The 20,061-nt window shown below is 58.7% G+C and overlaps 1 protein-coding gene across 10 annotated transcripts in view; it reads right to left on the bottom strand.

Annotated features, from left to right (window-relative positions):
- The window catches only part of SHISAL1 (shisa like 1), a gene marked incomplete at its 3' end in the record, with an annotated part of 127,287 nt that overhangs the window by 28,545 nt on the left and 78,681 nt on the right, over positions 1-20,061 (bottom strand). For 5 of the 10 annotated variants that reach the window (XM_082750426.1, XM_082750428.1, XM_082750425.1 and 2 more), the window contains exons 2-4: positions 13,790-13,885; positions 10,302-10,515; positions 332-653 (exon numbers count right to left, since the gene is read on the bottom strand). In XM_082750426.1, coding sequence (XP_082606552.1) covers positions 332-653; positions 10,302-10,515; positions 13,790-13,856 — 603 coding nt within the window. In that variant the 5' untranslated portion in view covers positions 13,857-13,885. Of the gene's footprint in view, positions 1-331; positions 654-7,361; positions 7,677-10,301; positions 10,516-13,789; positions 13,886-14,298; positions 16,953-17,625; positions 18,533-19,571; positions 19,979-20,061 lie in introns of those variants that run through there. The other 5 variants (XM_082750423.1, XM_082750420.1, XM_082750422.1 and 2 more) reach the window with 5 other exon arrangements.

Here is a 20,061-nt window from a genome sequence, read left to right as displayed (position 1 = left end):
GAAAACATGGAAAGCCATCCGATTTCCCTTTTTGCCTCGGCCTCCAGGAAACTCACAACTCCATGAATGGCTCGGTGGCAATCACTCCCGCACCAGTCTCTAAGTGCAATAACCTGGCAGGCTGGGCTCCCAAGCTCTGTTTCTGCCTCGAGTTTGACTCTCGCCCGGGTGCACGTTATCCTGGGCAACTTCAAATCCTCTTGTCAAATGAGATAAGCAAACAATCAGGTAATCAAGGAGCCAGACACAGCAGCAATAATGACCCAATATTTTCCAAGCGTGGCAAAGACAAGTGATCCACCTCGGCGGCCAGAGCCTTGATGGCAACCACTCACCAGGCAGACGAACTCTGGAAGGTCATCAGTGGTGGGCTGTGGGCCTCTCCCTGAAGCGTGTGCACGGCCTGGGGGGCTTGCGGCAGCAGGCCTGGGGGAGGCTGGGGCTGCGGGGCGGGCTGCCCTGGCCGGGGGGGCCGGGCAGGATTGCCCCACCGCCGGGGGTCCTGTTTCATCCATCGTCCGTGGATGCCCCACCGTGCCAGGTAAACCTTGCAAATGTCGTAGTTCATTGCCGAGTAATACAAAAGATCCAGGACCAGCAGCATCAGCACGAAAAAGCCGTAGATCCACACCCCCAGCAAGGCGGTGTAATTGCTGGGGGAAAAGAGAGACAGATGCTGAGGGGAAGAGGACAGGGGTCCCGCTGACGGAGTTAACCCATGGGGCTACTTTGGGGTCCCAGAGAGGAGGGGTCACAACCCCCACCCCTGGGGGACAGGGCGTCCAGGCTTCCTCTCTTCACACTCACCCTCCAGTTCCTTCCCTCCACCTGCCTGATGGCCCCCGTGCCGGGGAGTAGATCCTTGGACTCTACTCCCCGGAACCCTTTCTGCCCCAGAGCATCTCCTCCAGGATCCTAGTATGGGCAGGGATCGCACTGGGACCCTCTCTGTTAGGGCTCTGGAAGGACCTTCACCCTCCTGTCTCTTCCAACATGGGAGCTGCTCCTGGAGCCAGCCGGCTCCTGCAGGTGCCCTCACCTGCCGGCCCCCTGGTTCCTGCTTATGCTGTTCTCCTTCCTGGGATGCTCTCTTCCACCCCTTACCGCCTCCTTTGCCCCTGGTCCCCCCGCGGCTCCTCCCTACCTTACCAGACCCAGGGCAAAGGCAGGACGTCTGTTGTCCTAGGTCAAACCCACTCAACCTCCTGAGCCATCAACCTCTGGCCCCCAGCATCCGCTCAGGGCCATCTCACACTGCCACGTGCCATGGGAACTCAGCTGGTCGCAGGAGTCCAGGAAGCAGAGGTGGGCTCGGCCTCCCTCCCCACCCCCCACAGGGCAGTCATGGGTCCTGGCTGTTCCTCCAGCCCCTGCCTCCACTGTCCCCTCCTCCTGCTCACCCCTGGCGTGTTTGCAGCTCTCAGGGTCCCCTGGTATGGTTTCTCTGGATCATTTGCCCAGTGTGGCCCCGCTGAAGACTGCTCCACCCTCCAGAAGTGGAAGAGAGGGTGAGCTGTAGGCTGCTGGGGCTCACGGCTCCTTAGTGAAGCCTGGCTCCCTGTCCCTTCACAGAGCAGTGTGGCCCGCTCGCTTGGACACCGGGCCTTTGCACAGGCTGTGCCCGTTACCTGGGCAGCTTTTTTCATTTCCCTGCCTCCTGCCTGACTCCCACGTGCCCCTCTCGGACACTGCTTCCCCTAGGAAGGCTTCCTGACACGCTGCCCCTCCAATGCGGGCTGGGCCAGGCCCGTGCTCCAGGCTGAAGTCCAGAGTGCCTGTCCCACGGAGCTCCCACCTCCCGGGACTGGGCTGTCTGGGTCCATCCGTCCCCTTCCCAGGCCAGGGTCTGAGTGTCCCCTGGGTGCCCAGGGAGGCCTGTTTCCTGGGCTGGCCAGGGCAGCTGGGGCTTCTGTGCCCCAAATAGCACTCGCCAGGGACAGTGGTTGTTTAAAGGGACTGATTTATTAACCCCTCCGATGCAGCCTCTGTCTGCACCCTGCGGCGGGCATCCGCGCAGGTGGGTATGTGCTGGCGGGGGCAGAGAGGAGGCGCACTGTGGACAGGGAGAGCCAGTGTCTGGCCTCACTAGTCCTGCTCACGAGGAGGGATACCCCCAACTCCTGCCCAGACAGGGCCCTCTCGGTGTCCCGGGTTCCCCACGGTGGATCCCTCTAGACCCTGAGGCTAGAGAGCACAGGCCTGGAGCCAGGGGGCCTGGTCCAGGTGCCTCCTTGGCCCAGCTTTGCTGTGTGGCCTGGAGAACTCCTATGTGTCTCTGGGCCTATAGGAGGTGACTGAGGCCCAGCTTCGGCCCCAGCAGTGAGGCAGGGGCCATTGCCCTCGGACTCCCAGGCCTGGGGGTCACTTTTGCTCACATGCCGCCTTTGCTGGAACATCATCCCTCTCCTTACTTAGCCATATACGTCCCTCTCCGAAGACTTGGCTTGGGTACTTGGAGGCCCCTCCAGCGGTCTCTGGGTATCCAAGCCCTGGGCACGGAGTGTGCACTAGTAAAGGCCTCAGTATATGCTTGAGAAGCGAGACCAATTCTGTATCTAGGCCACCCCCTTTCCCTGGTGGGGTCCCCGCTCCAGCCGCCACCTTCATGTAGCCTGCCGCAGTCTGAGGGCCTTGTTCATGCTAAGGTGTGAATGACTACCAGCCACACCCCAAGCTGCCTTTCTTCCAGGGGGCGCTGGCTTTGCCTGGCTACATTTGGGAGGGGAATTTCCATCAGGGACAGAGGCTGGCAGCCCGGCCTGGCTTGCAGAGGCAGGGGTCCTGGGGTGGACGCCCATGTGGCTTGAAGAGACGGGCTTGGATCCAGTCTCCACCCTCCTGCTTCCTCCAGCACCCGCTCTCCCAGGTCCCTGAGCCCCCACGGCACGGCTGCCGGCAACAGGCCTCTTCCTGGTGGTTCCCATGGTAGCAGCCTCAGGGCTGAGGGAGGGGAGCAGGAGAGGGGAGGCAGAGCAGCGGTGTGCAGATGCTACCCCACAGAGAGGGAGACTGTGACGCCAGTCGGGGGTGTTGGCTGGGCCGCAGCTGGGCCTGGAGCCAGCAGGACTGAGAGATGATCAGAGTAAGGAAAGTGGCAGGCAGCGCGCGCCCCGTACGCAGCCCACTTGACATCCAGAGCAAACAAAGAAGGCCCTGTCCCTGCTGTCGCCACCAGTCCCGCTTGATAGATGGGAAACGGAGGCTCGGAGGAATTAAGAGACTCATCTAAGATCTCATAGCCATTTGGTGAAGAGCCAGGATTTGAACTCGGAAGCCTCGTTCCAGAGCTCACCTTCTTAACCACGGGGCCACGCTGTCCTGGGCAGCTGCACCCAGCCTCTCAGGACAGACAGGTCACCTCCGGACCTTGGTCCTCTGCCTGGAACTCACTCCCTACTATCTGGGCATCTAGCTCAGCTCTCACCTCCTCCAGGAAGCCTTCCTGGATGTCCTCTGTTAGATCCAACTCCTCCTTCGAGGTCCCAAAGTCACTGGGTTTCCTATAACACACAGCGTTTTCTCGGGTGCTTTGTAGGACTGTTGGCTCCTGGAGCCCAGAGCTCCCTGAGGCTAGGGCCAAGGTCCCACTTACCTTGGCGTGCCTGGCACTCAGCACTGGGCGGCTGCTGACATTCCCAAAACTGACACACACCGGGGGCCATGGTGAGCTGGTGATGATGTCAGCCTTGATAGAATTAGCTTCTTCACTAGATTTTACCTCCTCTCTACGCATTTCTAATAGTTAATAACCCTACTAGCAATGAGCACACGTCGGCACCCGGTGTTCCTTGGTCCTGCAGCAATACCGGGAGGAGTAAATGGACCAGCCTGCCCCAAGCTCGGATGAAGAAATGAGGTCCTGAGAGGCCAAGTCACTGCTCGGGTGGGAAGGGGCCGCCCTGGGGTTCGGCCCCAGATCACCTAACCACAGAGTGTGTTGAATCTTGGGAAAACCTCAAGGTCATGTCTGGATGTCCAGGGAGAGATTTTGCACTGTTAAGCTGCGTGCCCACTTGTCCTGGGTCACCCCGTCCCAGGACCCGAGGACCCCGCCCCCCAGATCATCCCACGTCTCAGCATGTCACTGGCTTTGCATGCGTGCGTGGGCGCTGCTGGGCCTGTGGGCCTCTGCCACCGGCTGCTCCCACTGGCTTTCAGGGGCATGCAGAGTGGTGGGCTGCCCTCCCTGCCCTCCCTGCTCAGAGAAAGGAGGGGTGCACCTGCAGAAGACGCTGAGGGGAGCCCACACAGGAAGTGCAGCTGGCCGGAGAGCCCAGGCCGCCGACACCACGCCCGGGCAGCTCTCCTGTCTTTCTTGGCCTGTTCTCCCCATCGCTGGCTGGCTGGAAGCATTCCGGGTGTTTTAATTTAATTTAAAAAATGTGATCTGGAAATTAATTCCATCCAGATGCAGGGGTTTCTGTTGCGTGTAAGCATATATTTTGTAAAGGGCAGAAGATAAAACGGACGCTGCTTTATGGAGCAAGATGGGAAGCCAGCCAAAGCCACAGACAGCCAATTTTCGGTGTTTTGGGACATTTACGGATTCTAATTCTTTCCGTGTCCCCCAAGTGATAGACCAAAACCTCTGCTGGAGGAATCTTCCAGAATACCTACTGGTACAGGACCAGGTACACCATCAGTAGGGGGCGCCGCGGCCGGGAGGAAACCGCCCCCGCTCCTGGTGGACGGAGGTGAGCCACTGAGGCCATCGGGCCAGAGGGGAACACGGCTGCAGGGCTCACGGCGAGGCCAGTGCTGGCTGGGAGGTGGCCACGGCCCCTTGGCCGACCTCACCTATGCTATCTGGGCCCTGAGCCCGCTCACGGGGTGGCCTGTGGGTCAGTGTAACAAACTGGTGACCCCGGTGGTGACATTCTGGGCCGGAGACCTCAGGACTGCGTGAATTTAAAGCCCAGCTCGGTGCCTTTCTCTTCCCTGAGCTTTCCTGTCCTCATCTGTAAGACAGAGGGACTACTCGCCCCACTTGACGGCGTCATTTGTGGGCTTGATGAGACAAGCATGGGGTAGGCTCCTGAGAGCCAGGGGCACAGGAATGCTCAGTTGATCCGGGCCCAGAGAGGCCAGGCCACATGCCTAAGATCACACAGCAGGATCGAGGCTGCCCCAGGCAGTCGAGGAGCACGGGCTCTGGGCCAGTGAAGCAGGGCGTGCGACTAACAAGGCAGCTGCTGTCCGTCCCTGCATCGGGCCCTGCGCCCCTCCCCTCCCGCTGGTAATAGCCTTGGCCAAACCATGAGCTTTGGCCCATGGAGTGTGACGAGCAGAAATCAAGGGCCACTTCATGGTTTCAGCTGTTATCTCTACCCTCTGCCGCAGGGGACACCCAGCCCCAGGTGGGATGTGCTTCTCGGGCCTCGGTCACAGAAGGCTCCACGCACAGAGCCACAGGTGACCCAGAAGGACACAGCATGGGAGCCCAAAATCAGCCTTCGGGTCTGGAGCGGTGGGGACCGGTGCACTTGTCCCCAGCCCGGCTCTGTCCCAGATGCATGCGTGTGACGTCAGGCAACTCCTCACCCTCTCTGAGCCTCAGCCCTGGTGTAAGGGGGCCGGGGGACCTTCTCCACGGATCACACCTCCACGTGGATCAAAGGAACTGGTGAGGCGCCTCGCGCCACAACAAAGGCTCACACGTGTTCATATGTCTCCCTCCCCGTGGTCTGGCTCAGATGAGGAAACATCGTGATTCTAGAACCTCTTCAGTCTTCAGAAGGCTGCCAGTGTGTATGCAGGCTTTGGGCCTAACAGGGCTTGATGGGGTCGAACAATGGACAAGAACATCCAGAAGCTTCTGACCACACTCAGGGGCTCTATTTAGAACCTGAAGCCTCCGGACAGGGCTATAGATCCTGCAGGACAGAGCCCGGAGCTCTCGGTGCTCAGGCGCTGGGGAAAGGAAAGTTGGGGGACAGAGGTTTCACGTGCGGCCACGGGAAGAACGAGAATTCATCCACTCCATCCTCGAGGATGCTTCTGCCTTCCGAGAACGTCTCCCACTCTCCGCCTCCTGCTGCCCACCTGCCCAGCGAAGGAACGCCCCCTCACCGCGCAAGACCCCGCCCCGTGCTACCTTGGTCCCCAGGGAGAGCCAACCGGGGCCCCTGCTGGTTCCAGGCTCTGGCTCTGGGTCCGCCTGGCAAGGGACGATGTGCAGCACCCTCTCCCAAACACCCAGGGCCTTGGCCCGCGTGGCAGGACGTGGCACCTTGCCGTGGCAGTGGGCCTGGCGAGGCTGCTTCCTTCGCTCTGCCTGCCTTTCTGCCAGGCAGCGAGAACCAAAACAAACCATTCTGTTCCTCCAGAAAAACACAAATAAATAAGTCATCAGAAGCGCGTTCCTTTTCCCTGTCACCAGCTCTGCCCCCTCACTGATTCATGGACTGGGTGGGGGAGGTGGGCGGGCGTCAGGCGCCCTGCCTGCCTGCGGACCCCGCCCATCTTCAGGAAGCCCAGGAAGGGTCACGGTGGCCCTGGGCCCCCTAGGCGGGCAGGACACGCATGGGTCCCCTGCCCCTGCCTCTCCCCATGCGTCTCCTTGTGCTTCACACTCAGGCTGCAGGGACCCCGTCTGGAAACTCTCATTCCTCTGGACTACATGGCTCCCCGCGTCTTAACAAGTTCTGGACGCAGGGGAATCCGGCACCAGGCCTCCCTGCAAGAAACGCAAAGACAACAGGTGTGGTACAGACTACTCTGGGGTCGGCGCAGCCCCTCTCTGGGCCTCCGTCCACCTCTGTGGGAAGGGAGGGGGCGGGGAGGCTCGGTGGGGAATCACAAGAAGGAATCCCTCCGGAGCAGCGACTCCCAACGGGGCGATCCTGACCCCACACTGGGCCATCCCGGGAGACGAGGCTGGTTGTCACAGCCACCTGGAGGGGAGGGGCGGCCCCCCTAGGCTCGTGGGTGGTAACAAGGGAGGCCGCCACAACCAGCGCATGGGGCAGCCCTCCTCCCACGCCCTCCCCCGAGAACAAGCCAGCCCCAGGTGTCAGGGGTGCCGTGGTGGGGATCCCCACTCCAGGGCCTCCCCACTCAGATCTGCCTCCATTGGTGGAGGCCCCAGATTGATGAAAGCAGCCTCCAGACGCAGCTGTGCTCCTGGGATGGGCTGCCCCGATCCAGTGAGTCACACAAGCTCCCCGGGCCTCACCTTCCCTGTGTGTGATGTGGGCTCAGGTTGGGCCACCAGGTGCCCTCCGGGACAGGGCAAGGACGGAGCCCAGCATTGAGCCGGCCCCGTGCCGCACGCTCTGTAAGCGCTTTCTGAGGTTAAAGAATCAGAACTAAGCTACCTTTCTTCAATATCTCCATTCCTCCCCAGGGGAATGACTTTACTGTATGGCTGAAGTCTTCCTCACAGCAACCAGGCCCTGTGGTGCTGACATGATAGGAGTATTCTGTGTGAGATCCTGTGGAAATGTGCAGATTATAGAAACATGTGGGCTTCAAAACGAGGATCCCAGACACCAGTCGCCGGAGCCCTGGAGAAGTCGGCTCGCCTTGCCAAGCCTCTGTCTTCCGTCTGGCTTTCGGCCGGCAACGACAGCGCTCCGGGGTCCTGACCCCAGGGCTGGCACCACTCTCCAGCCTCAGGGAGTCCGTCTGTGGTCTTATAAAAGCCTTGGGTCAGATTCCAGGCCCGATTCCAGCCCCTGTGATGGACAGGACTTGCTGAACGACTTCACACACAGAATTATTCTAAGGCCTGAGCAGATGGCAAGATATTCAGGGGAAGCACCCATGCATTTGAGGAAGGAAGGCTGGGGATCGGCCTTGGTGGGAGGGAGGGAGATTTGGATGATAGTCAAGGAGTCTGCATCTCCTGCCTGACCAAAAGGAAGGGAGATTTCCCCCAAGTGAGCACGGCACAGAGGCGAAGCATTCCAGCCCCGACATCAGACAGACGGAAGGGGGCCCTGACCTCCCGGTGGTGCCACCACTCCCTTCCACAGTCACTCAACAATCCCTCCTTCCGAGAGGACTTTTCCTTGCTATGAAAAAAATACAGCCACCCAAGAGTCAGCCTCAGGCTTACTGGGAAAAATATCTGAGTTCTATCAGGACGAAGAGACGAATGCTTGATAATTCCAAAGATGGTTCTAGAGGTACTAGCCAACAAGACTGGACAAGAAAAAGAAATGAGGCATAAAAAGTGGAAAGCAGGTAAAATTACCATGGTTTGCCAGTTGCAGAATGGGAAATTTAAGAGATTATCAACTGAAAAAGTATAACAAAGAAAAATTTCAGTAAGGTGGCTGGGTATAAAACTCACGTAGAGAAGCTGTTAGATTTCGTCATTCAAATGAGAGTGGGCTAGAAGACGCAGTGGGAGAAAGAAAAGACCCTATTTATAACAGCAATGCATGAAGAAATAAGTATGAACAGTGCAGAAGACGTGCCAACAAAATTCATGAAATTAATCCCGAAACACTATGAAAGAAAATTTGAATAATTGGAAAGACAAACAAATCTTCCTCAACTTACGATGCAGCTATGTCCCAGTAAGCCAATTGTAAGTTGAGAATACTGTAAGCAATTACTACACCCAACCTTCCAAATATCACCACGGAGCCCAGCTCACCTTAAATGTGCTCAGATCACCCACATTAGCCTACTGCAGGGGCAAAACCATCTACCGCAAAGCCCATTTAATTATCAAGTGTGGACCATGCCATGTCATTTACTGAATACTGTACCGAAAGTGAAAACCGGAATGGTTGTCTGGGGACAGAATGCTTGCCACTGTGTCAGATGTCAAGCCTCACGATTGCCCGGTTGACGAGGAGCTTCAGCTCACAGCCCCCGCTGAGCATTACGAATGAGAGCTGTACTGTATTCTGCCAGCCTGGGATGAGATCAGAATTCAGTATGGATCCTACTGAATGCATGCCCGTTTCGTACTATCGTAAAGTTGGAAAGTCATAAGTCGAAGCCTCATGAATCAGGGATTGTCTGTACTGTGTTCTTGGATTCAGTATCATGAAAAGTCCATTCTCTTTGAATTAATCTATGAATTCAATGTAATCTCAGTAAAAAAATACTAAGTGGATTCTTGGAGGAGCAAGACTACACAAGCTGCTTCTAAAGTTCATATAACAAAAGAGCTAGGGGAATAGATTAAGAAGGCATTAAAACATATCAAAAGCCACAGGAGTTAATCCAGTGGGATACTATTGTATGGGAAGACCAATGAAAGCCACGAAAACGTATCATGATCTATCCAGATCCTCAGATCTAGTATATTATAGTATGTAAGTTTGCAGTTTACATCAGTGGGGGAAAGGGATGATTCAGTGAATGGTATTGGGACAACTGGCTACCCATTTGGGAAAAAAATTGATAGAGTTGGATTCCTACCTCAAAACTTTCATCCAAATAAATTCCTAACAGATCAAAGATTTGAAGGCAAAAAATTAACACATTAAAAAAAAAAGTGAAGGAAAACATGAGGAGGATTTTTCATGATCTCTGAATAGGGAAAACCTTTCTCAATCTGATACAAAACCCAGAATATATAAAAGAAAAAAAAATGGATCCAATTTGGTAATATAACAACTAAAAATTAAGCACGAGATAAAAGCACCACAAATTTAAAGACACACTGAGAAAAGATTTGCAACTCATTGGATTTCCTTCATATATAAAGAGTCCCTGTGAATAAATAAGAAAAAAAGCCAACAATTCAATGGGAAAATGGCAAAGGACATAAACAGCTAGCTCACAGTAGAAGTAATACAAGCGACTCCAAAGATGTGGAAAGGGGCTTAGTTTCTTTCACGCATGGTAAGAGAAATGCATGCTGTTTCAATCCTGCAGGGCTTTCCTTAGCATATCCCCACTGCTTTTCTGCAGGGTAAATTTCTCTTTCTTTACACCCTTGGTCCCTTCCATCAGGGCTGTGGTCTCTCCTGTTTTAATCACCTTCAGGAAAGAGGCTGCGTGGGATTGATCTCTGAGTCAGAACGACCAATCAAATAAATCCTGAAGGAAGGAACGTGTGTTCCTGGCCCCTGCACCTGCCGTGCTTCTAAGCCTTCCATTCCACATCCTCGACTTCACTCAACTTCTGCAGCAGCCTCGGGAAGTGGGTACTGTGCCCATTTCTCAGAAGAGAAGGCTAACATCAGAGGAGAGACGGCCTGGAAAACTTGTCACCTGAAGATGTTCCCAGAATCCTGCAGGCCCACCTGTCCTTTTCCGGTTACCCGGCAGCCACCCCAGGGGAGGGGGTGATGGAGCGGCCCCCGCTGCGGCAGGGGCCCCAGCCCGGTACTCACTTGTGTGCGTAGCCCTCGGAGCCGGCCGTGAGGTTCGCCTGCGTCACCGCCTGAAACTCGGTCTCGTTGCAGCAGTATTTGAAAACTGTGTTGTTATGGTGACAGCAGAGAATGAAGGTTTTGTTGTCCGAGAGCCGGGGGCAGTGGAAGCCAAAGTGATAGCGGCCTTTGTGGTCCGTGTATGGCTCACAGACCCGGAAATGCGCGGACAAGACTGGAAAACAGAGTCCCCAGGCTCAGCGTTGGGGGGGAGGGCTCCCACAAGCCCATGGCCCCGGGAGTCCACGAATGCTGGGACAAGGAGCCTGGTCTGTCAGACCCGGGGTGCTGCTAGCCTCTTCCCTCCCCAGGAAAGCTTTGTGGGCCAGTGCGTGGTCCAGGAAGCCAGCTCTGCCCGGCTGTCCCATCCCAGACCTCCCTCGACGCCAGCCCTGCTTACACTGGGTCCCCCGGATGCACGGCTGCCTCTTAAGCCTCCAGGGATCCCCTCTAAGCGGCTCTGCACTTAGCAGGCCCTCGACTAGGACACAATATTAACTGCGCTTCTACTATGCTTGTCACACGCTACTTCCCATTTAACCCACTTGGCCAGCCTAGCCGGCAGGTCTGGGATCCCACTGTATAGATGGAAAAACTGAGGCTCCATGATCTGTCTGAGCGGGTCAGAGGTGGTAGAGGGACTCCAACTCAAGTCCTGCCTGGGTCTGAAGTCTAGCCCTCTCTGCTCCTGTCACCAGCTTTAATTTCCGCCGCTACCGTGTGGACTGGGGATGGGCCCGACCACAAGCCCGGGACGCCTGGCTGGAGCAGCAAGGGCACAGGAACCGGGTCCCCCTCTCAAAGGGAGCAGCAGCTCCTTGGTTCCAGGACTTCTCCTACACTAGTGCTCTAGCCCCTGAGGTCCCCAAGGGCTGGCCTTGGCTATCCCCAACTCACGGCCACGGAGCTGCCCTGGCTGGGGACCCTCCCTCCCCGGGGCTCGAGGAGGGAGCCTGCTCACTATTCAGCCACAGAGGCTGCTGCAAACCCAGGACAGTATTTACCAGGCGTGCGGATGGTGATAAATAGGAGGCAGAGCCTAAGCAAATATAACAATGGAAAAAACCTGGAGCCCGCGGTCTCCGGCTTAATTAGTATCTTCATAAAAGGGATCGCTGTATCTAATTTGTATCGCTGAAAAGGGGCTTCGTTGGCTGAATACATTTCTCTAACCACAAAGGCTCTGGTTTTGCAAAAGCTCCTCTGCTCCCTCGTTGAAAGCTCTGTCTCTGCGGAGAGGTAATCAGACAGCAGCCCACACGGCTCCCTGTGCGCCCGGGGCTGCTGGAGGGGAGTCCCAGCTGGGTTGCGCTGGCCGGTGGGCGGACGGGCCTCACGAGTTAGAGTGCTGAGCCTGGCTTGGGTAGTCTCATGAAATCCTGTGCCCAAAGTACAGCGCCCTCGTTTGTGGGGATAGACGTGACCAATTACAGGGTCTCAGAGTTTCAGGGGTCAAGGAGCCCGGCAGGCCTCTGCGCTTGGCCTTGACCTTGGGAAACAGAAGATCCTTCTGCAGGGTGACGGGTCACTAAGGACGCCCTATCCTCAGTGGGGCATAACCCATCTCCCTTAATCTCATGTACTCCCATTGTACAGAGGAGATAACTGAGGCTCAGAGCAGTGGTCCACAGTGTGGACCTGACCTGCCTCAACCGATCTTCCAGGGACGGGCACCAATGCGGCTTCGTAGGCCCCTCAGCACAGACCTCCCGAATGAGCCACGCTGACCTGGGAGGCAAGCCCTGCAGGGGAGGTGGACAGGCTGGGGTTTGGGACCTGCCGGCCCAGAGGAAGGACGCACGGTGGGGCTGGATGTGACGATTGGAGGCAGAAAGCCCGGTGTGTGTTGGGACAGGTGAGGACGCCCTGCTGTGGGTCGGCTCACAGAGAGCTGGATGTCTCCGCCACAGGCAAGCAGCTAGTCAGAAAGACCGGCTCAGGCCCTGGGGCTGGATGGAGAGGACAAGGCTGGAGGCAGGAACCCGGGAGGGAAGGGACGGGGCAGGGAGGTGGCCTTTGAGCTGGGCATCAGGGAAGCCCACTGTGCAGGGCTGGGCTGGGGAGGGAGGCTGAGCAAAGCAGGGGACAGAGGTCCCACCGAGGGCAGTGGAGGCCACTGCCACGCGGGAGGGAGAACGAGCTGAAGTTGCCCAGAGCTAGGAGCTTCGACAGCGGGGTCCGAATCCTGGAGCACGCGGGTCACCTGCGCCATCACGACCTCTCTCGGCCTCTTTCCCCCCGCAAATGGAAGACCCCTGGCAGCCTGGATGGCTGGGGCTCTGAGGAGAGTTTTGTAAACAGCAAAGCTTCGGCCTCGCTTTGAGCAGGGAGGGACAGGGCCGTTCCTGCCGGCTTCCGGTCTCAGTGTGGTTCTCAGTCTGCGCCTGGGGCCCCGAGGGCAGAGGGATGCTGTTAGGAGGCCGGTACTTACGAACCAGGAGAACCGGTCCATGTGCAGAGGGGACACCAAGGAGAGAGCCTCTCACTTGGGTTCCAAGGGACGAACACAGTGTGTCAACATCTAACAGCTAGGTGACCGTGTGGCCTTGGGCAGCTCACGGTCCTCCTTTGAGCCCTGTTTCCTCATTTGTAAAAGGGGTGAGGACCTCCTCCTCTCTTCCAGGAGGCAGGGAGGACCAGATGCTCTAATGTACGGAAACAGAGTCAGGGAGGAGTTTGGTAAACAGCGGCCCCCACACCCTTGGCCAGCCGTCCCCAGGGCCCGTCATGGCCTTCCTCAGAGTCAGGCCCTCAACAAAGGGGCAAGAGGGCACGAGGAGGTCTTGTGCACAGATGCATGAGCAAGAGATATAGAGATACAGAGAGATAGAGACAGAGGCAGACACACAACAGGTGCCTTGCTTAGCCTGGGGCTCAGACAGCCCCCGCTGGTGCCGGGAGGTAGGGAGGGCTGCTCCAGGCACCTACTTTCGTTTGGAACCATGGAAGGACTTGCTTTATGTCCACCTTTGTAAACAAGAGTGTGAGAGCCCACCTGCTGTCTCAGGGGGATCCTAGGAGGTGGTCGGGTGCCGGCAGGCGGATTAGAACCCCAGCCCCTGCACTAAGCTGTGTTGCCTCCTGCTAGCAGGCTCGGCTCTAAGACTCAGTTTCCTCATCCATACAGTGGGATGACTGTGACGTTTTAGACCTGACTTTTGGTCGTAGGTGGAGAATTTGTGCAAAGGCTTCTCACAGGGCTGGCAGCCACCATTAACCCCACCGAGCCAGGGACGACACTCAGCGCGGCTCCCGCAGCATGCACGTGGGGCACGGCACACAGTAGGTTCTCCCCGAGCGGCAGCAAATATTAACTCCTCACCAGCGGGAATGCCAGGGTCTAGGGGCAACCCCCGCCAGGACCCAGAATCCCCACTGGGCTCGTGCTGACCCCGGGAAGGGACCCACCCCTGTGCCCCCCTCCCCACCCAGACGGGCACCCATTCTACCTGCAGAAATCAGCAACGAGAGGACGGTGAGCACGTTCAAGGACTGCTGGCCACAACTGGTCATCATTTGGCTGGCATCGATCCGTGGGGAGCTGCCTGTTTAACGAGATCCGGCAGAGGCTGGGTGTGGGCTGCCTTGCCTGCGGGCGCAGACACGGGCTTTGCTGCCCACAGCGGGGGGCGGGCGGGGAAGCGTGTTTGCTGGGAGCAGGGCTGGGCCGCGGACGATGGAAACGCCGCCATCCGATTTCCTTCCTGGAATGAATGACCTCCCCCACCAGTCCACTGTCACCTCCTTTTCTTTTCATGGCAAGAGGAGACTTAATCAAAGGAGGACCGATGGCTCAGGTGGTGGAAACAACGGCTAGGCTGGGGCCAGTGGGCCGGCGTCCCGAGGGCAGGGGGCCGGAGCGCCTGCTGCTCGCAGGGACCCGGGCTGGGGTGACCGGATAGGAGCTCGCGCACCCCCCGGGGAGACTTGCAGGACCCACGTCTCCTTGCAGTGCCACTCGCCGTGACTTCCATTAACCCCTCCACCACCCGCACGGAGCCGGGCACCTTCCATGCATTACGGACACAGCAGTGGACCAAACAGACGGCAGGCAGCGCGAAGAGGAGTGTGTGCCTGCCCAGCTCGCGCTCCAGGGAGCAAGGCTGACAGCGCGCAGACAAGCAGATGAATATTTAAGACGCTACGAGGCTCCTGGGGATACGCCCTGAAGAACTGAAAGCAGGGGCGCAGACAGATGCTGGCATACCCGTGTTCACAGCAGCGCAAGGCACAGCGGCAAGAAGTGCAAACAGCCCTGGTGTCCGAGGACGGGTACACGTGGGAGCAAAAGGGGCCGATTTGCACCGCGGAATAGAATACAGCCTCAAAAGGGAAAGTGGTGCTGACATGGGCCACGACACGGATGTCCCCTGAGGACATGGTGTTGGGTGATGTGAGCCTGACACAAAAGGACAAACTGTGTGTGACTCCACACCCAGGAGCTTCCCGGGGTCGTCACGTTCTAGGGACAGCGAGTAGGATGGTGGGTGCCGGGGGCTGGGGAGGGGTGGGAGTTCGTGTTTCACAGGGACGGAGGATGGAGGGAATCCTGGAGACGGACGGTGGTGACGGCTGGGTGGATGGATGCCACTGAACTGTACGCTAAAAATGGTGAAAACGTCAAATTTTATGTGTTTTACCACAACACGCAAAGCTATGAGGGGGAATAAAGCCAGGTGCGTGGGGGGTGGGTACAGAGTGGTCCTGGGGTGTCCTTCAGACAGGATGACTGGGGGGAGCCGTGGATTGAGGTGACAGCGGGCAGACCTGAGTGAGGCAGGAGTGAGCAGCGTGGCTATCGGGAGGAGCAGCGCTGCAGACTAGAGAGCAGCAGGTGCAAAGGCCCTGTGGCAGGAGCAGCCTGGAGGCCAGTGGGGGGCGCTAGAGGGTGTGAGTAGCAGGAGGCCACCTGACCAACCCAGGACAAACCTGAGGGCAGCTCGCCATTACCACCCCCTCCCTGCAGGGATGCAGGAATGAGGGCTGGGGAGAGGAGGAGGCCTATGTATGCTCTGTGTAAACTCAGAGGCCCAGCTTGAGTCTCTGTGGGCTGCAAGCTGCCGGCGGCTGCAGAGAAGTATAGACACTCAGGATGGGGATTAATTTGTTGAGCAACTACTATGCGCCAGGCTCGGGTCCTGCACACCATCCCCTCCCCTCGTGGCCCCCCATCATGGCATATAAATTGTGTCCACCCAAGTCCTTATGTTGCAATCCTAACCCCCTTGTACCTCAGAATGGGACCTTATTTTGAAATAGGGTCACTGGAGATGTAGTTACGATGAGGTCACCCTGGAGTCCGCTGGGCCCCAAGTCACCACACTGGTGACCTTATAAGAAGAGGAAATTTGGACACAGAGACACACTCAGAGAGGAGACCATGTGAAGACGGAAGCAGAGGCTGGGGTGATGCCTCCACAAGCCAGTGAACCCCAAAGATCTCCACAAACTTCCAGAAACTGGGGGAGAGCCTGGGCAGACCCCCTGGGAGCACCCAGAAGGATCCATCCCTGCCCACACCTCGATCCTGGACTCTGGCCTGCAGACGGGCAAAGCACACACTTGGGTTGTGGGGAGCTTTGCTCCGGTGGCCCCAGAGCACTCCCATGGGATTGTCCCAGGACGGGTTGGGAGGGACACTGAGCTGTGGTGGGTGCTCACATGGGAGCCAGAGCCTGGACAACTCCCTCACCACCACCCCGCCCTGGTAGAAACCTGTGCGCCCTGCCAGCCAGGCTGTACCCCCATCTACAGAGCAGATTTTTGGGGGTCCCTTGACCCCTCCAGTCCTGTCCCTTTTGGTGAAGGCCTCCGCCTCCCAGGGGAAGGTCTGAGAGCAGAGCACACCCTGCAGAGATGTGCCACCAGAGAACACAGTTCTGGAAAAGTGCACTGGGAAGGGCGTGCCACAGTCTGCAGGAACCGCCCTCTGACCGCCCAGGCTGTCCCGGGGCACATGCTCTGGGCCCAGACAGCTCGTCTTCACCCTCAGGAGCTCGCAGCCCGGTCAGGGAGGGCACAGGGGTGACAGCTGGGGTCCAACGAGGCCCGGAGTCCTCCTGAATGGGGGCAGGCAGGGCAGGGAGTCACCCTGGGTGACCCGGAGGCTCGAAACTTCTGAGGGGGGAGACAGGACTGAACCAGGCCAAACGCAGGGGGCGCGGATGGCGGGGCCCCAAAGGTGACCCGGACCTTACTCTCCCCTGCAGCGCGGCCTGCAGGGTGGACCCAGGAGGCAGGTGCTGCTGGTCCCAAGTGTGAACCAGGGGAGGAGCGGGGAGCGGAGAGAGGGTCCGGTGGAGCTGAGCGCCTTCATCCGGACGTTATGCAAGCCTCCTATCTCTCGGGCAGGCCTCCCTGCACCCATCGGAGCCCCACTGGCTGTAAGCTCCTTAATTGTTCTGAGCCTGGGCCTCCTTCCGGCCTCCTTCAGGGCCCTCCTGGGAGGATGAAGGAGATTAAAGCATTTCAAAGTGCTTAGCCAGGATTTGCACTGAGGAAACCCAAGGATCCGCCCTGGAAAACACGAGGAGGGGGGCAGAGTGGCAGGTGCTCTGAGAGGGCGTCCTCCGTGGTGGCTCCGCAGGGCAGGCAAAGGCCCGCTGAGGCTGACTCGGGGCTCCAGAGCTCCGGCAGAGCAGGTACCCCATGTCTGGAGCCAGGGCTCAAATCCGAGGGCCGGTGGGTTTGCTGAATGAATACAGGGTAGGGGGCTGCTCCTCTGCCTTGTACCCAGGCCCCCCTCCTGCCGCTTTGGCCCCTCACCCCCGCGGGTCCTCCTCTTACTCCTGTGAGTCCGAATCCTGCAGCACCTGAGAAGGGGCTCCAGGAGGCCCCCCGGATCCCATCTGCTGGGAGAAGTCCGTCCCCCTATGAGACACTTCCCGTCCCTTCTCCTTCATTCACGCGCTCGCCCACCTCTTCTCCCGACATCCCCTCGTTAACCCCCACTCTGAGCAGGGTCTGCGCTGGGTTCTAGGGACGGGGGGAGGAGGCCGTGTGCCGTGCCAGGACGCCCACCAAGCTCTCCCCTCCATGACTGGTCCCCAGGCTCTCCAGGAGGCCAGGAGGGTGCTGGGCCAGGGCCTGGCCAGCCGGGGGTCATGGCCACGGAGCACGGGTGCCAGAGTCCCACAGACTGGGAGGGAATCCCAGCCTGGCCAACTCAGGCCTCTGGCCTCCAGGCCTGTCTTGGGGGGACTGGAGACAGTGGCCTCAGAGGCCAGCCTCCGGCAGGTGTGTGGGAGCAGGACACACTACGGCTGCATCTGTCCCCGTCCGGTACCGTCTGCTCAGACTCCACGGCTCGGCCGTGCTCCCCACCCGGACCCGGGGCTGCCTGGGCAGGACTCCATCGTGAGGTGGAGGCCACAGAAGCCACAGCCCTGTTTGCTGGACAAAGGTCGTGGTATAGGGACTCTGGGTGGGGGGGCACAGGGCTTGTGGAGGGGGGCAGCCCAGGCACCAGAACCGAACGCTGACTTTACGGTGGAAAAAGCCCACCACGTGTCACAAGGGAAGTTCCATAAAAATTCCATTTCTCATGAGACAGCAAAACTCAGAAGCCAGCCACTCCAGCTGTCAGGGTCGAATGGCTTTTGGAAACTCAGTGGCAGCCATGATCCTTGGTCTGTCCTCAGGGGTCACACACCTGATAGCACCAACATTCACAAGGCTAAAGGCATGCCCTCCTGCCCTCCTGCAGAGGGGGACGTGGGCTCAGGGGTTACGAGCTCAGGCGTAAAGGGCAAGTCATGCTGTCGGGTATGGCCTCCTGGGGCCCCCACAGGTGACGCCTGCAGGGAAGGGGGAGCCCCTTCCTCCCACCGGACCCCAGCCGTCCCCCCAACCCAGAGTCCCACACTCTGACTTCGCTGCATGGTCAGGGAATCTCGTCACCCAGCCCAGGCAGGTCATCAAACCCCAGCTCATAAAGAAGAGAACTGGCTCGAGGTCACACGGCTCCTCAGGGCTCAGACGGGAGGCCAAGCCAGCCCAGATCCTGTCCACCGCCTTGGCGCGGCAGGAGTTTCCGGGGCCTCCCCGGCCCCCCGCCCCGAGAAAGCACATTTTACGACAGACAGATTAGATTTATGGTCTTGGGTTCTAGCTCTTCGGAAATTGGTAAATGGCCCACGAGGGTAGCTCAGGGCCGACAATAAAACTCCAATAACTGGAAGAACATTCTGGATGAGTAGGACTCCCTATGGGCTCCGTCCGCATACAGAATCATGAGTCGGGCACGCATCTCTGCGGTCCACCCCTCGGGTCAGCCGGGGACTGCTGTTCCCAGATTTCAGGAGTATTTTTAAACACCGAATTTGGCGAGGCTGGAAAGGAGAGGGAGGGTATATGGAGACACAGAGCTGATGAATTACACCCCACCGGGAACAACAACAGATCTGTTTTCCCGTCAGTCAGTCGGGCCACAGGGCAGGGCCCCGGGGCCGGGCGGGGGCTGCGAAAGATGGCCCGCCCCGCACTAGCGATCCTGCACCCTCTCTGGGCTTCCACCCCTTCTCTGGCCACTTGCACCTTCCCCCGGCCGGAGGCCCAGCACCCCCTCCAGCCCCAATCGGGTCAAGGGCAACCATGGCCTGGAGGTTGGGTCCTTGAGCTTGGACTGCACTGTCTGGGGCCAAGTCTGGGCTTCACCTCTGTAGCCACACCCTGTGTGGCCTGGGACAAGTCTCCCCAGTCTCCTTGGACCTAGAATGGGGATACAAATAGTATCTAATTCACAGGATCCTTGTGACCATTGAATAAGGTGACACGTCAACGAGCCTGGAACAGAGCTGGCGGGTGGTGGGCGCTTGGGACGGGTCCGCGTCGATACTCTACAGGCTGCCTCTGCCCCGGCCCTCGCCCACCCATCCAGGTCCTCGTGGGCCCAGGGCCAGCTCGCTGAAGCGCCTGTGTGACCAGCCGCCCACTTTCTCAGGAGTCCCGGCAGCTCCGGGGTCAAGTCTCCACCCGGTCCTGAGGCCCGGTGTGGTCTGGCCCTCGCTCCCATGGGTCAGCCCTCTCTCCTCTGGGCCTTGGCACATTCTGTTCCCGCACACCTGGGACACCCTTTCCCTATCCTGTAGCTGGGCAGCTTCAACCCAGATTTTCACACTCAGCTGGGGTGTCCATCTCTCAGGAGGCTTTTCTCCCCCTGACTCTCTCACTCCCCTGAAACTCTGGGCCAGCCTCTGCCCCCCGGGTTGTCCCGGACTGCGTGGGACTCACCTGCTGCCAGTGTGGGCAGGAGCATGGCAGGGCACTAAGCCTCGAGGGCAGACCAGGGGGCGGGGGGGAGCAGCACTGAGTGGCAGACTTTCACACCTGGCCACGCACACCCTGAATTTCCTAGCATTGAGAACAAAGACAGACACGTGACTAGCGCCATGCCTGTCACCCCAACATGTTCCACCTTGCCCCTCCCCTACAGGGGTGCACGAGGGGCAGGAGAGGGGGAAGGCGCAGCTCCGTGACCAACCCCACAGCAGAGCGAGGACAGGTCCTGCCCCAGCCTCCTGGGTGCCTGGTGGCCGAGAGCATAACACAGGAGTCAGGACTTTGGCTCAGGCTGGCCCTTCTGTGGGTCCGGCTTTCCCCAACTCCTACGTCCAAATCAGACCAACCTGCAAGGCCCAGCTCCAAGGCCACCTGGTCGCCGTCCCCACCCCAATGTCCAGGGAGAGTCACTCAGTGACTCTCTAATGGGGCTATCCTGGGG

This window comes from Mustela nivalis (genome assembly GCF_964662115.1).
Source record: "Mustela nivalis genome assembly, contig: HAP1_SCAFFOLD_1088, whole genome shotgun sequence".
In the NCBI taxonomy this organism is placed as follows: Eukaryota; Metazoa; Chordata; class Mammalia; order Carnivora; family Mustelidae; genus Mustela; species Mustela nivalis.
The sequence above is the reverse complement of the archived record's forward strand: the minus strand, read 5'-3'. Positions and strand labels throughout refer to the sequence as shown.